General features: G+C 32.7%; 1 protein-coding gene across 1 annotated transcript; it reads left to right on the forward strand.

Moving 5' to 3' along the window:
- The first annotated feature begins 971 nt into the window (after positions 1-971).
- LOC148309099 (rab-like protein 6) lies at positions 972-12,101 on the forward strand. Its single transcript, XM_088260594.1, has 12 exons — positions 972-1,153; positions 2,859-2,979; positions 4,183-4,337; positions 5,343-5,530; positions 6,047-6,193; positions 7,090-7,264; positions 7,832-7,981; positions 8,698-8,864; positions 9,267-9,425; positions 10,125-10,594; positions 10,895-10,944; positions 11,421-12,101. Exons 2-12 carry the CDS (start codon positions 2,868-2,870, stop codon positions 11,610-11,612), a joined length of 1,965 nt encoding a protein of 654 aa, XP_088116720.1. The 5' UTR covers positions 972-1,153; positions 2,859-2,867; the 3' UTR covers positions 11,613-12,101.
- The last annotated feature ends 5,465 nt before the right edge of the window (positions 12,102-17,566 follow it).

Below are 17,566 nucleotides of genomic sequence, written 5' to 3' on the forward strand. Positions count from 1 at the left end.
GATGGCTTCTGGGAAGAGAACAAAAATCAATGCTAGCTTACATGAACAGAAAATAAAATTATGTACTCTAATTAGAGTTTTTAATAATATAATATAATTAAATGAAATTGGCTTTTTAGACTGGAATTCTGAAACTTGCCGTGGCAGTCAACGTGTTAACCCTTCATTGCCGCCATAGATGGTCTGCATACATGGTCTGCCGAGTGCCGCCGCTATGGCGCCAAGAAAATAAAATCATAATACTCAATATTTTTAATACATTGGCTTTTTACTTTTCAATATAATTAAACCACAATCACTAGTATGTAAATCAAATAGTAATGTCTCGAAATTTGATTGGGTTGGCGGTATGTACATATCAAAAACATTCGACATCAAAAGGTAAAGGAAGGCAAGTAAACTTTTAATAAAAACAATTCATAATGATAAATAAACATTTGGTTCTAAATAACTAATCCCTTTTTCCATTTACTAAAATAAAAACTATACTTCTTGCTTTATAATTTTCTTTTTTATTTTCTCTGTAATGTCGCATTTGTAAACCATGATCACTTTTTCTTAGATAAAAATTAAGAAAAAAATGATTAAAACAAATTACATTTCTATTGCATTGTCAGTGTTTTGTAAAAAGAAAAGGGTAAATGGAATTTTCCTACGCATATAAATGTATAACAATATGTTTTCGCTGATACATGTACATAATTATTTTCCGGATAAATACATTGTAAAGATGCTTCGATGCTTTCGATTTTTTTTTTTACTAGGAACAAAAATTGTTTTGAAAAAATGCTTGAAAATTTTTATAAATAGGTGAGTACCTATCTTTGATCCATAGGTAAGTACCCGAAATACATGATATAATATTTTGTACAAAAATAGCTCTTATGTAGCCCGTTATAGAGAATATATTTTTAAAAAATATTAACAGATTATCTTACTCTTCTAGTTTCATGTAAACACCTTTGACATTTGATGATTTGACGTTCGTTGTTTTGACAGTCGCTAAGTTGTATATTGTGTACATTTATTTTAGAAAATGGTGTTTAAAAACTGCTGATCCGAATATATCGGACAGCTTTTTTTGACATATTAAATTCTATTGCACTTACATGTCAATTACTATACAATTTATATAAATACTAAGCATATTAAGGTATGGTACCGTTACAATATTATAACCAAAACATTTTTTGCATGCAGATTATCTTATCTTTAATCAATAAAATCTCTTAGGTGCATATCTGTTTACAATAAATTAGTTGAAACCTTCCAGATACACTGTAAAATAATGTACATATTTTCACGCAGTTCTATTGAATGATTTAAGAAATATATATTTCCAATAGCATATGTTTACCTCATTCTGTTCTTATATGCATCCAATCGCGTACAGATAACTGAAATTATTTGATGTAGTGCTATATTGCTAGTAAATTTCACGAAGGCAACTTGAACAGTCTTAACCTGTCCGGGAGTATGGCCGTACATGTACGGCCATACCAAACTTTCCTCAAAGGAGTTTGGACGTACATGTACGGCCGATACAAAATATGATTTATGACACGATTTATATCAAAACATGTTAAAAACATGATTTATCGATATTTTGATAATTTTGATATAAATCATGTTTACTGGTGTAAATATCTTTGTTTATTCAAGAAAACATGTTGCTTATAGCATCGACTATAATATAAAAATTTAAAAGTAAAAAAAAAAAACAAAAACAAATTCACTCCTCAGATACAGTTTTGTCCGGAGAAACTCACACCCAGACAGGTTAAACTTCAGGTTCCAGACCAACACCAATCTAAACCATTGTAGAAATACAGTATTTTGCACATATTGGAAATTAAACTCAAGATCTTATGTAAGGTAGTATAACTTGCTAACCGCTGCACTGTGGATTACACTTAAGAAAAATTAAATGATGTTTTAACTGTTGGAATGTGGCTTAGTGCGATCACCCTGTAAGCATTACTTACATAAATTGCTACATAACGCTATTGCACTGCAATTTTCATTGAGTATTTGTCAGTTGGTGGGAGAGCATGTGTTCACGGCATATTGCGGTTGGAACGCGTCTTGATAACTGTTCATTCATTCAAACCCTTATCCGAACCCCAATGGTGCATAGGGCACTGCATCATATAAACGCAGTGTTATATTGATCATCAACACATGCAGCCCATAATTCTGAAGGGACATAATCTTGTATCTTTATATTTTTTGTTGTTGTAAATGTGAAGTTTTTGTAAGAAGTATAAATATCATTCTTTACTCATATAAATGCATAAAGAATCATTAAAATTGGTTGATATTTGTCCAAGTTTACACATTTATGTCGAATACCATTATTTTTATGCATGATAAATGTGCAAATAGTGAAATAAGGAAGGAATGCAAAGCTGAGATAAGCATTATCAATAAAATTAAGAAAGGTGTGTTGAGATGGTTTGGACATGTAGAACGAATGAGTGAGGAAAGAACGGTAAAACAAATTTATGAGGCGAATGTAAGTGGAAAAAAGAGCGGAGGAAGACCGAGAAAAACATGGCACGATCAGGTATGCCAAATACTTGAAAGTGGTCAGGTTAGGAGTCGTAACAATCGGCTGGTATGTATGAGGAGATGCATGAACGTGGAAGAGGCGAAGAATGTTTGCAAAGATAGAGTGGTGTGGTGTTCTATTCTCTCTGCCTACCCCTGCGGTGAAGCGGCGTGATGGTTAGTTAGTTAGTTGGTTAGTTACCATTATTTTTATTATTTTAAAACACGAAATATCTGTAGCAATTTATATACATACTTTCTAAATAAGTATGGCGTTAAAAAAGATTAACAATTAAAGACAATTTTAGGTTGCAAAGATGTTTTCCGTATTAAATCGTTTGACCAAATCTGGAGATGGAAAGAAATCTACACCTGCTCCGATGTCTTCCTCATTACAGAAGAAATTTTCCCGGGGTGTCAATTATAATAGTGAGTAGCATTTTTATTTATTTATATAGCTCGTTTAAATGGCAGGGTTTAAGTGTGGTAAAACAGCTGAAATAAATATACACATATATTTTTAATACAAAGTGCATGTTTGAACAAGCAGTTAAACGGAGGGAAAAAGTATATTAAAAATTCTAACAGTATTTTGAGTGTCCAAATTTCTTTTCACATATTCTGAGTTTGTCTCTTCTCGGGAGTTATTTATACTGGTTATCATAATAAAGAAAAAGAAGAATATGGAAGTCTGGGTATTTACAGGGCGTACAACCTACACAGGTTGGTTTAAGTGATCACTTTATATATGTAACACTCTGCTAATTTAAAAATTCTTTAACTTAACCTCAGATGGTGGCGAGAAGTAGCATGTGAAAGAATGCATCAATTGAAGCATAATTTTACTTCCAAAATTTGCGTCCTAAATAAAAAAATAAAACATGCACACTTGCATTTTAAAATCATTCATTAAAAAAATTCACTGATTTTTATTTGTTTTGTGAAAAAATAACAAATGATTTTTTTCAGTTTAGATTCGAAATTACAATTAAATTTTTCTCAATCTCTAAGAGTTATTTTTTTTTAAATTATTTTTTGGCATCTCAACATAGATGAAGTCTGGGCATTTACAGGGCTTACGCCGTCTTGGGCTTGGTTAAGTGATCACTTTACACACGTACACTCGGGCATACTGTGTTTTGAGTTTGATCAATATATCTGGAAGATTGAAAAAATTGAGTAGTGTGGTTGTCGATCATGGGTAGAACGGTGAATGTTTCACACGCATAAATAGATCACTTAAACCAGCGTTAATGATTTTCAAGATCATTTATGGGTCAAAAAACGCGCTTAGAGTGTCAGAAATGAAGACTCTAGGAAGCATATCAGGAATAAAAAATGCCAGGATCAGGGAAATATGCGAGATCGAAGATGTCGTTAGGTGGGGAAGGCAACGAAGGAGACAATGGTATGGAACCATCCAGACTCCCCCCCCCCCACATCGCACTGTACGGCCAACCCCATGGTAGACGACTCTCGGGCAGACCACCAAAGAGATGAGTCGATAGCTGGGAATCGACATCGCAGGAGGCTAATCCCTCTTGAAAACAGGCCACAAGGCCTACAACACGATGAAGAAGATCATTTATGGGTCACATATTTATTTCCTAACAATATATTGTAATATTGCAGTGAAAATATTAATAAAGGGTGACCGAAATGTTGGAAAAACTTGTTTACTGCAGCGCCTTCAGGGGGGGCCCTTTGTAGAAGAGTATCGTCCTACGGAACAAATACAAGCCGCACCCATCAACTGGACTTACAAAGAAACCGACCACATTGTAAAGGTATGTACTATGACTTGCTACGTCTAAGATCAGTTGAACTTATGAAGTACCTACCCCTTTTAAAAAAAAGTTGTTCATAATTAAAATGTAAATTTGTTTTAAAATCACTGTAAATATTTTATTATAATTTAATTATAATGTCTACCGGTTTCGAAGCTAACCGCTTCTTTATCAAGGCTGATTAATACTAAAAAATAATTTATAATTAAATTATAATAAAATATTTATAGTGATTTTAAAACAATTTACATTTTAATTATAAAATGGAAAATCACAAACTTAGTGCTTTAAATATAAATTATAAAAGTTAATTACTTTATAAAAACATTATAAATTGTCGATTCCAGATATGTATCTAGATATCTTTATTATTATTTCGCATTACTGTAAAACCTCGATATAAGGCACTTCTATTTAACAAATTTTGGATATAACTGACAAAAAATACAGTCAACAAATATTATACAGTTTTTCCTTATTTTCGAGAGTTAATAATATTAAAAAAAAACAGCAAAAGTGCAAAAAAAACTGGATTCCTTTTTCAAAGCAGGATTACTGATAGTAAGCGACATCATTTCACGACGAGTGTCCGAAGACAATAAATAGAATTTTGTTTGTGTTTTGTATTGTTTATTCATATACAAAAACAGTGTTCATATATATATATATATATATATATATATATATATATATATATATATATATATATATATATATATATATATATATATATATATATATATATTTTTTTTTAAACTATGATTTATTTCAAACCTGTTTTTATAAAAATGACTTTTGACTTTAACGGACATCCCCTCCCCCCAATTATTCCATTCTGTCGAAATTTTACTATACCGAAGAAACCTCTATGGATTCTTCAACATTTTAAAAAGTCTTGATATTTTTCAAATTAATAGGCACAACTTCTTTGCTACCACTGTTAGCAGACTTAAAACTATGCTAAACTTATAATTTTTAAAGTAAATTTGATTGTGTATGTTTTAGGTTGAAGTGTGGGAGGTTGTGGATAAGGCGCAAGCCAAAAAGAAGGGCAATGCAGGTTTAAAACTTGAAAATGCCGCCCCCGGCGCTGCTGCAGAGATAATGGAAACACCGCAACTGGATGCCACATTCCTGGATGTTTACAAGAATTCCAATGGGGTCATTCTCATGCTGGACATCACCAAACCATGGTAATCTATAAATTTCTAAGAAGAAAATCATGAACGGGAAAATGTATGACTATATGTAAGTATGTGAAGGAAGCGAGGAGTGTATGTCAGGACAGAAGAGTGTGGCGTTCTATCTTTTCTGCCACCCCTGCGGGAAAACGGCTGATGGTAGTCGTAGTAGTAGAAAATCATTACTCTGAATATTTTTTTTATTAAAAAAAAGATAAATATTTATGTTTTTATTATTTACAAAAATCTTCAATTTCACTTATTTATTTATCACAAATCTTCAATTTACTTCAATTTCATTCTATTTCCATAAGCCTAGGTGTCTCATTATTAGAAATAGGTATCAAATTGTGGTAAAGTGAGTTCGAACCAAGAAACTGTGACTCAAGAGTCCGCAACACTAACCACAGGACCACAATTCGACACATTGGAACAAATATAAGTGATTCTTCACTCAGTTTGACTTTGGTTCTATTTATATAAAAAAAAAGCAAATACCCATTTCATTAATAAATTTTTTTTCATCAGGACTTTTGATTATGTCCAGAGGGAATTGGCCAGTATTCCGTCCGATATTCCTGTCATCATTCTGGGCAACCATTGCGACATGCATCACCACCGCCAAGTTCACCCGCATCAGATCGAGATGGCCATGGAAGCAGCCAAACAGAACAGGTATAAATTGTGATACTTATAGTATCTCACATGAAGTTTTATATGGAATGTTCCATTAATAATATTCCTACTTTTATTTTAATTTGCTTATTATGGAACCAAATATTTCCACATCAAAAAGTAAAAAATATGTTTAAGAAAAGGGTGAGTTAGCTTGGTCAGGTTCCATTCATGAGGTTTGGAGTTCGATTGTCAATAAAATGGAATGTGATTTTTTTCAATCCGAAATTGATATTTCTCCTTTAGCCTCCTGTCCTTCACTGTTGGAAATAGGCCTCTTCCGAATCCCTCCAATTTTTTCATTCTGTTGCTGTTTGCAGCCGGTTTCCATTCCCCCACAATGGCTATATCGTTGGAGCATCTTTTTTGAGGCGTTCCGATGCTTCTTTTATTCTCCCAAGGTCTCCATCTTAAAATTTTAGTGGTTTTAGGAAATTAATACACATAGAGGTGTTTATTACCTTAGACTGAAGCATTCTTTATGAGATGAATGATCAAGCACTTTATTTATTGGTGTAACCGTCGTAATTCACCACAGTGTCTTTTGCCCCATTGGGTCCAGATAAGGGTCAGAAATATGCTAAATCAAATAATAAAATCTTCTTCTCTGGTCTCAATCCTGCGGATTGGTCTCCAGCAAACAGATGACCTCTCCTTCATCATTCTATTTTCGCAAGCCCTCTTCAGCTCCTCATAGTCGAGCAGCCCATGTCTTTGTATAAGTCGCTTAGGTATTCGCGGCGTGGGCGTCCTCTGGCAATTATTCCCTCGATCGTCCTCTCTATTATCTTGTGCAGGAAACCCTCTTGTCTTAGCACGAGGCCGATCCATTCGGCGCGTCTCTTGTAATTAAGTAATAAAACTTTAAAAAGGGGGTTTGTATTATGTTTTTCAAGGTCTGGTTCCATCCGCTATGCTGAGGCTTCCATGAGGAATGGTTTTGGTCTCCGATTACTGCACAAATTCCTCAGCATCCCTTTTCTAAATCTCCAAAAGTCTACTCTCCTGGCGCAGCTGAGGACTAACCAGCAGGAGACGGAGCAAGCTCTGGGAGACCTGGATGCCTTCCAGGTTTGTTTGGGATCGCTATCAAATAACTTTTTTTTAATATATCGATCCTCCAGTTCATCAATAAGACATCCTCAAATAACTTATTTGAAGCACTTTTGGATATCGTAAAAAAAAGTTGTTTTGATGACCAAGAAAATAAACATTTTTGTTTTGATTTACGAGATTTTTTTCGTGCTTTAATTTTTTTTGTAACATTTTGGGGTTATCTGAGTACAAACTCTGGTTCTAGTCAATAATAAAATTCATAAAACTGAATTCTTAACTCCAATTATTTATTTTTGATACTTTTTTCACAAATGAATTGGGCGATCAATATGTACCTACCTAATTTATATTAAATGTGATGCATTTTACAATATTTGGTTATGTTGTAAAAGGTGTGGTAATTGGTACGTTAGACGCTAATCGTATATGTAAAAGAACTTAAGATGATGCACAAAAGTGGCACAAGACTCTCATTAACGGAGTCCTATTCCAGATGGAAAGAGGATAATCCAATACACTATCGGTTTACTATCACATCTTCCCACTGTTTAGACGCCCTTTGTTCAAAATTATGTGTATTAGAGTTCGGAAGATGCGGACTACAACAGCTTCCTGGAGAAGCTGGCTTCCCGCCGCAAGCAGGAGGCGCCCTCCCGCCAGCCCTCGGAGCGCTCCCCCTCCATCGTGCTCGGAGGAGGCAAGCCCATCCTGCCGCCCAATGCCAACCCCTTGGTGAGATTATTTTGTACAACTACTCCATTAGAGAAACAAATTCTTTGTGTCTCCTCATTTGTTTCTTTTGAACATGCTTTTTACCTTATATTTTTTCATTTTATTCTTAAGTTATTAATCTATAGATGGTACCGAAAAAGTAGCATGTGCAAGGTGTCAATTGAAGCATAATATAACTTCTGAAATATGAGTGGTGTGCTTATCAAACATGGATAGAATGGTTTAACCCTTTCCACTCTGACCATTTTTTCTAATAACTGATCAGCTACATAAAAAATTGTGACTTTTTTCTATCATTAAAATAAATATTTTGGTTCCCTAATTTTGGGACACTGTCGGCAATTCGTATGACCATGTTAATTGAGATTAACTGTATTGATCTGAAATATTTTTGGTAGAATATACTTGGGTGATAAAAAAATCAGTGATTAAAATTATACCTGCACCGGGCCAGACATTGTGGCCCACGGAGCTGCCTACTACAATAGAATCATACGGGCCAGAATGTCTGGCCTACAGAGTGGTAAGAGTTAACAAACAAATATTAGTTAATACTTTCAGTCCAGAACTGCAATCTATCTATCTATTATCTAATTATCTAATTATTGCGCCCTGCATACCACTGGGCTAAAATGGCTCAACAATTAATCGCAGTGAATTTATATTTCTGAATTAGGTACTATCCTAATTTGTAACTTTCCAATTTGTCACTGCAGGCAAGTTACGCCGCGGGAGTAGCCCCCAACAAGATGTTTCTGGCTCCTGCTGCAGACAATATAAAGGTCGATGTACCCGCTCAGCCTCCACAAGACATCACCCCCAAGCAAGCTGCTCACAACCCTGCTCCTGCTCCAGCACCCACCCCCAAGAAACAGAGATCCAGGTTTGCAATTGTTGTAATCAACTGTGAATATAAGTATACATACCCATATGCCCCATTATCCATTGAACACTTGGCCTTACGCTTAACTATTGTTTTCTCCCGTAAATTATTTCTGCACATGTCACAACTATTACTTAGTACCTAGAATCGTATAGCTATGTAAGGACCCTCAGTCCTGTTTAAAATGCCATAACAAGCCAAAACAATTGTCACAAATTTAATTGTTTTCTTTTTTAACAATAAAATACAATTTAGTAGACTTTATAAATCAGTGTCTGATTTTTACATTCAATATATATAAATTAAATGGAGTTCTTAAAATTTAACCCCAAATCTATAAATAACTTTGTAAAAGTTGCCGTTTAGCAGAAGATAACGTAAATTTTTGACAATTCTTTTCAGTGAGATGTCTCCCGGTCCTCGTTCTCCGAATGACCTGGAGGACTTTTGCGCTGGTGTCCTGGATCACAGTTTCCTTGATGACATGTCTCCCACTGCCAAAACTCCAAACAAGGATATTCCTGTGCCAAATTATATTAAACAAACTGTAGATAGCGATAGGTGAGTACTCATATATTCATTATATCATATGCTACAGATTAAATATCTTTATTTTTTATATTGAGGGTAAAACCTAACCTAAATATATACAAACTGTCTTTTAAAAAACCATAGAAATCATCACACCGTAGATAAGGAATTGTATGAAAATACTAGTTATTTTTTTCATACAGTCCTCTTCTATCTTGTGATGATTTCTATAGATTTCACTAAAATTTGTCCCGTCAAGTTAGGTTAGTAACCAAAAATATTTAAAAAATTTGCAGCGAGCAATTTTTTCTCAAAAATTTCTACGAAGAAATCTTTATAAATGTAACAATGAAATATTTCGCAGTCGTCCAGGAAAAAGTGACCAACTAACAAAACGTAAAATGTTCAGGAGGGCCATTTAAGTCACTTTTGCTTGGCAAGAAAATAAACATCAATGCAGTTAGTAATTTTTAACAAGTCAATATATTTTACTTCCAAGTTTAAAATCCTTCGGGATTTTTTCAGGGCAATATTAAACTAGTAAGATATCAAATAGTCGATGATCACATTTTTGTAAAAAATGCACTTGGTCACTTTCTTCTGTATGACTACGATTTGTTTACTCAACACATCATAAACTAGTCACTTAAAAATTTATATAACTTGTTTTCTTAAATGACAGTTATTTATGAGGCTATCCCCATCTTATAAATTGTATTTTTTTCACAGTGATGAGGAGATTGGTGCCAATCCACTGGTGGTTAGAATCCAAGATGACCTTGACTCCAGTGACGAAGAAATTAAAAAAACCCACTACGTACCAGCACCAGAAATAAAATTTAGGAAAAAAGAAGATGTCACCAAACATGTATCAAAAACTGCCAAAGTACTACAGCTCAATTCCACGAATATAGCTGTAGAGCCGTCTAAAAATAATTGCATCAGCTCTGAAAATATTTTCACCCCTTACAAAGATGATTGCTCTATGAAAATGGATTTGAATGAAGAGAAATTGTCGCACAGCAATTCCGATGGCAGTTTGTTTGGGAAGATGGAGAAGTTGTCAGTTTTCGAGGCGGGGAAACAGGATGCGCCTTTGGAAGAAGAAATATACGACAGTGGACCGGAATTCCCGCAGAGCACGTACACCGTCCCTCCGGACTGGCCTATCGATACGAGCATTCGGAGATCACCAGAAGGTTACAAATTTTACATATTTTTTTATGTTAGTTTTAATTTTATTTGTAACACATTGGCTGTTTTCCCGGAAAATAATCACATACATACAATATTTATGATGTGAAAAAATTATTTCAGTGTATTATTGTTATTTCATTTGCTTACATAAAAATTAAAGCGTTTACAAATTTTTTTCCGGAAAAAAGATGAAAAATACCTAATAAATATAAAAGTTGGAATTTTGAGAAAATATTTATGCTTATCAAAGAAAAAATAATTATAATGTTACGGAAATAATTTACATTATTGTATGTTTATAGGAGGTGAGGACATTGTTCCAGATGATACAGAAATTAAAAATGAGAAAAAGGTATGTTTTAAAACAGCAATACATTTGTTTATTGCCATTTCCATTGCAAAAACGCAAAGTCACTATTTTGAGAGGCACTACTTTGAGCCCTCTTGAAAGGTGGTCTAAACAGGGCTCAAAGGTAGCACTGAGGAAAGAGTTCATTTGTTCCAGATAGGTAAAAATTTCAACAAATAATCCAAATATTCAGGTATTTAATTCTTCAATGGAAATGGCATACATATATTGTTATTCTCTTATTTTAAAATAAGGATGAATTTAATTAAAAGTCTTAAGTCAAAGTATAATTTCTTTCAAAAATAAGAAACAGCTCCTACTCCTTCAACCTTCAACGTCCCAAGGACCCAACTCTAAAATTTTGAATTTGCTTCACATACGGTGTTTAAAAATAATGCAGAATACATCTAAACACATAAAACAATAGATTTTAAGAAATAGTCGTATTTACTAAGATTAAAAATACAATATCTTTGCAGTCCAAAGAAGAGAGGAAACATAAGAAAAGCAAAAAGTCCAAAGACAAGGAGAAAGATCGCAAGAGAGACAAGGACAGGGAAGGCAAGAAGCCCCGGTCTTCCAAGAGGAAAGAGACGGAGGATCTGGAGGACTTCCTCAGCGGCCCCACCAGTTCTGTGGAGACTGCCCAGGAGGCATACGAGATCTTCTAACAAATTCTTCACCATATTTATCCTTCCGTATTGACGGTCCCTACGTAAGATAAGGTGTTATTTGACAGCAAACCATTGTAGCTAGCTTAACATAAAGTCGGTAGATAGAGTATCGTGAGCATGTTACAAGAACCGACTAATGTATTTATATAAGATTCTCTCTTATCTATAGAAGCTTAATCCAATGTTTGATAAAATCGCAGGTTTATAAAATTCAATTTAATAATATCATTAAACATTCTTCAAAATGCAAGACCTCCTTAGCGATAAAAACTTAACTTTAGTCTGAACATAAGAATTGGGCAATGCTATATCTTTTTAGTGCTTTTCTATGGCGTCGAAAACTGGACTCTCATCCAAGCTACCACAAGAATGCTTGAAACAATCAAATTGTGGTGCTATAAAAGAATGCTCAAAATATCGAAGTTTGAGAAAGTTTGAAGCAGAGATGTTTTAAGATGCATAGGAAGAGAGAAAAAATAAAGAAAAGAATGTTAGAATTTTGTACATTTTATGAAAGGAGCGTAATATGAAATAATACATGTTTTATACAAGGCAAAGTCTTAGGCAAACGCAGTACATAGGAAAAAGTAGTACATACATCCTGGCTTAAAACTTGAGAGAGTTCCACAATAGCATTAAGTCGCTGCTTAGAGTGGCTGCAGACAATCTAAAAATTAACCATGATAATTATTGATGAAGAATTGCTCGATTTTCATCAGTATGCTAGTAAAAATATCAAAGAAGATTGAGTAGCCTACATCAAATGCAAAGAATAATGTGATGATAAATGTATGGGTCATTTTAGGTTTGGAACTTAGTATTAGGAAAAATATATATTTTGGTTGCGTTTTTGGTAGCTGTCTGGGTTTATATAGGGACCGTTAAAACAACGGTACCCAATTATCATCCTCGTTTGCTTGCACAATATAAAAGTACAAAAGTAACAACAGGCATGTTTTATATTTCTTTTTATGCCAGCGCTTTATGACAAAAATTTGAGCGTTTTTAAAAATCCTATAAAATTGACTGTTGTTGAGATAATTTGTGCTACAATATCATTTTTTGTTGTGCTGTAGATTTTATTAAAACTTATTGTATATTTAAACAATTTTTGGATATATTTACTAGTTATAACAATGTTTAATATTCATATTACCTAGTATCTATCCTCGGAGATTTCAAATGTTATATGTGTCTTTATGTCAGCCAATATATTTATAAAGCTTGGTGTTTTCCAATGAATGTAAGTCAATTTTTCCAATTATAAGGCACTTTGACATAATGCCTCATGAATTGATAGCTTAAAACAGTTGAAATACTTATAAATAATCAATTTTACTTATAAAAAGTTAGTTTTCACATTACTAATAAAATTAAGTAAATATTTTTGAAATATTCACTGGGTCATTCTATGATCACTAACAGTGCATTTCACTCCAGCTTATGAATCTTTCAGCATATTGTTTCATATATTAAATTCCTAAAAATGAATCTAAATTAGATCTTTAAAATTTCTGCATGTTTTTCTTGGTTGATATATTCACACACTTCGAGACTGCAATGATTTGTGCTCTTTCTACAGAAATTTGACAGAACGGACAATGGTAGTGCGTATTGCGTAGTGCGCATTTTTGTGGTTATTTGAGAATTACAGATGTCCGAAAGGCCATGTGTTCGCTAACATATTATATTAGATACCCAGTTTTACAAACTATAACCAAATTTTAAATACTGATCGTGTGTTTTTTTTAAACCTGTTTAAATTAATTTTAATAATTGGACTCTTATATTTTTATCTTTGATAAAGATAAATATAATATAAAACCCTTATCCGCACCCCAATGGTGCATAGGGCACTGTGTCTTATAAACGCAGTGTTATCATGGTCGTTTTACACATGAAGGGAAGGTGATCAGCCCTCCGCTTCAGGTACCAGTCCATGGTAATATTGAATAAATATTACAGTGAAAAAATACTTATATTTATTTTTACCCCCCTTGGGAATCGAACCCGGGACCTCCAGAATGGTAGCCGAGCGTGCTGATCATTACACTACAGAGGCGGACGAAAAGATAATAAAGATAAATAACACATTAAAAATAAATGAGTAGAGGACTTACTTTGTTTGAATTTAGACTCAATTATAACGATCTTGTATGTATGTAGAAACATTCCATAAATTTGACCCCCCTACCATTAAGAATTTTACTCTAAAAAAAATTTAAAATATTTTTTTTATATATAGTATGTCAATCGTGAACTGCCTGTACTTTAATTTGGCTTTGACTTTGGCTAAACTGTATATCAAGTATGTTGAATTCATAAATAACATTAGTTTTGATCAACAAAACTCAATTTTACTTAAATGTGGTGTTGATAAAGTATTACATAATTAATAAATATTTCATTTAAACCAGAGGTGTTTTAACCAATCGGTTGTTTGGTTAAAACTCTTCTACCATTCCGAAATGAATAAATTAACATACATTCATATGATCTTAATGTGAAACAAATAATTATTTTAAAATTTAAGAAAAACACTAATCATTATTCTTCAATTTATACATACTTCCTAATGAAAAAACCTTTACTTCTTCTCTCTAACTGTGATTTATACGCTTTCAATCTATATAGCTTCTTTGAGAATATTGTCAATGCTTTTTTAATGAAAAATAATATATATTAGACTATATTTGTATTCTGAAATAAACGTACCTACTGATTAATTAACAATTATACTTACAAAATAAATGTCATTGTATCTTATATTACATATTTCGCACTGGATTGATGAAAATAAACAAACAAAAAAGTCTTATAAAATATATTTTTTGCAAAAATGAATCATCTAAAAAAGTTTTTCTAATAATTATAAGAGCAACTTTTTATTTACTGAAAGGGACTAAGTTGCGGTTCCATGATGGTATCCGCAGTCTTCTGATTCTGAAGTACGGAGTTTTTAAAATAAATGGCATGGCAATGTCAATCAATGGCGTAATCCAAATTTTAAATAAAATAAAAAAAATTCAAAGTATCTAGCGGCATAAACTTAAATTTATTCATAAATTAGAATTTAAAATAAATAAATTATTAATTTTTGTTATAATACAGAAATTTTGTTTAAAAAAATTTATATTATAGTAATTAATCCTACTTGTAAAATGTTTTAAATGACTAGATATTTTAATATATGTAGTGGGAATGAAAGTTTCTGTAGAAAATAATAAATTATTTAAAAAAATAATATTCAGGGCATTGCAATTCAATATTCTAATGCAGATTTCTTTTTCCATAAATTATTTACATATAAATTATGAATATAATAAATAATAATAATAATAATAAAATTGGATAACTTATATAGCGCCATTTTCGTAAAAAAATACCTCAAGGGCGCTTCACGGTGAATGAATTGGGGAAAATATTATGCTGGAAATGATTTAGCAAACAAATGTGTTTTTAGTCTTTTTCTAAAGATCATCTCACTCTCACTATTTCTAACCATTGGTGGAAGAGCATTCCACGCCGTCGGTCCTGCAACAGCAAAGGCACGCTCGCCAAATTTAGTGCGTTGGTTGCGAGCTGGTAAGATAACTTTGCCCATTGCAGATGTTGTAGCCGATCGAAGCGTGAGACGTCTATCAACCAATTCATCTGGAATACACAGCTCCTTAAGATACTCTGGAGCCATATTGTGTATTGATTTATACATGATATATATATATATATATATATATATATATATATATATATATATATATATATATATATATATATATATATATATATATATATATATATATATATATTATGAAATTATATTACTGTCAATCAAATTTCATTACGTACTTCAAAGTTTCACTCTCCTAGCAGTTTGTCAAATGAATTCGCTATTTAGTAAAAAAAATTACACAACAATCAGTATGTACTATTTCATTAAAATTTGTTAAGAATATAAAATATGGAACAATTTGCATATTTTCAGTGGTGAAAAAAACACAATTCGTGATGTTGTCAAATGTGATGTCATTACCATCACAACAGCAAGACTTACCACTGGTTGACTATGGTCCGGGTATTTTATTGTTACTGGGGGGTTTTCGATCAGTGCTCCAAGTATTTCGTTATAGGAGTGGGAGTTGGACATAACGAAAGTAGGAACTTTAATACACTAACAACGATCCCATATATATCTTCTTCTTTAAACCCTTATCTGCACCGCAATGGTGCATAGGGCACTGCATCATATAAATGCAGTGTTATTTTGATCATTAACACTTGAAGGAAAGGTGATCAGCCCTCCGCTTCAGGTACCAGTCCAGGATAATATTGAAAAAATATTAGAGTGAAAAAATCACTTATATGTATTTGACCCCCCCTGGGAATCGAACCCGGGATCTCTAGAATGGTAGCCGAGTGTGCTAACCATTACACTACAAAGGCGGACAAAACATAAACAATAAATAACCAACCTAATAAAATGCTTTAGTAAGTGAATTTAGTATTTAATAACCATAAACTATTGATATTTTGGATTTTCGCAAATACAAGAGTCTTAAAATTTGCTGTTACTGCTGCTAGGACAGTTAAGCTTAAGGAGTCGGATTGCTGTCCTGATTTCCTTTGTTCAACTTATGAATACACCTTTTTTAGAACCTTCATAAAATATTTACTCTGTATTAAAATAATTTTTTAGTATATATAAATATCCTTACTCTAAAGCAAAACACTTGCTATGTCCAAAACGGTAGCCCAGATCACAATACCATTTAAAAAAAAAAATTTAATGTTTTACTTAGTAAATACAACTATTTCTTAAAATCTACTGTGACACGTGTTTCGATGCGTTCCGCATCATTTTTAAACACCGTATACGGTGTTTGAAAATGATTTTAAGAAATAGTGGTATTTACTAAGTAAAACATGAATTGAAAATGGATAGATTTTATCACTAAGTGACTGCCGAATCAATTAATGAAACCATTTAAAAAATTAGAAACATTGTATTTTTTTTTCTTTTTTTTACATTTAATAAATATTGTATTTATCCTTTGGATTTTTTACTCAAGTAATTACCACAAATTTATTATTCTGCCTTGTGAAAAACTAATCATGGAATGTATTTCTAAAATCTGAAATGAAACAAAAATAGTACAGATGGCAGAAAAGTAATTTTTTGATTGGTTTAGTGAGATCCAGGACATCTTTCTTCACAAGATAAGTGTAACCTATGACATTATTATGGGTTAAAAAGAAAATGTTATTCGCATTTAAATAAAAAACGATTGTGACATATTCTTGCTTTTTGTTTACTGCAATCGATGGCACTTTCCTTTTTGAACTTTCAACATTTAAAGCGTTTATCCTTCTCACATAATGGTGAAGGCATTTATGTTGCTTAATAGCTCTATACTGATTGAGTGAACACCCTCATTTGCCTTTGCGAGGGAAATGCTCGATCAATCAGATTCTGCCTTGCTCAAATGAGAGTGAGGGTAGCTTACTGCATGCGGCAGCTTTATGTTTTAACTTTGAACATAGTAGTATGCAGTTGCAAGTGTGAGCAGTCCGTACACGTCTACCGACAGCATACACTTGCGACCCAAGATCGTTAGCAGAGAAAGAGACATCTTATGTATCATGTCATTTACATTTAGTGTCAAATGAGTTGTTATTTAACTATGCTGGTGATTAGTTTCTTCAATTTTCTTTCTACTCATTCAAATGTTGTTTTTCTGTATTGCATCCAGGAATACAATCGTTTGCACTTGCTGTTATTTTGTGACAATAATAAACAAGTTAACAATATATTTAGCATAGCCAAATCTCTGCATTAATACTGGATTCAACCCTCTAGGGATTTTTATTACGGTAGTATAGATATCTTGACTGACATTTCAGTTCTATTACTTTGCAAACAATTCAATATATGGCGGTAGGACCTTGGATGT

Source organism: Brachycentrus maculatus, unplaced genomic scaffold (genome assembly GCF_059751285.1).
Source record: "Brachycentrus maculatus isolate JH-2025_06_01 unplaced genomic scaffold, ASM5975128v1 h1tg000139l, whole genome shotgun sequence".
NCBI lineage: Eukaryota > Metazoa > Arthropoda > Insecta > Trichoptera > Brachycentridae > Brachycentrus > Brachycentrus maculatus.

Bases quoted from the DNA above. Each gene is read 5' to 3' on its own strand.
- LOC148309099 (XM_088260594.1), top strand. From the start codon at position 2,868: ATGTTTTCCGTATTAAATCGTTTGACCAAATCTGGAGATGGAAAGAAA. The intron at 5,531-6,046 runs GTAATCTATAAA...TTTTTTCATCAG, and splicing joins CTGGACATCACCAAACCATG to GACTTTTGATTATGTCCAGA. The intron at 7,982-8,697 runs GTGAGATTATTT...TTGTCACTGCAG, and splicing joins CGCCCAATGCCAACCCCTTG to GCAAGTTACGCCGCGGGAGT.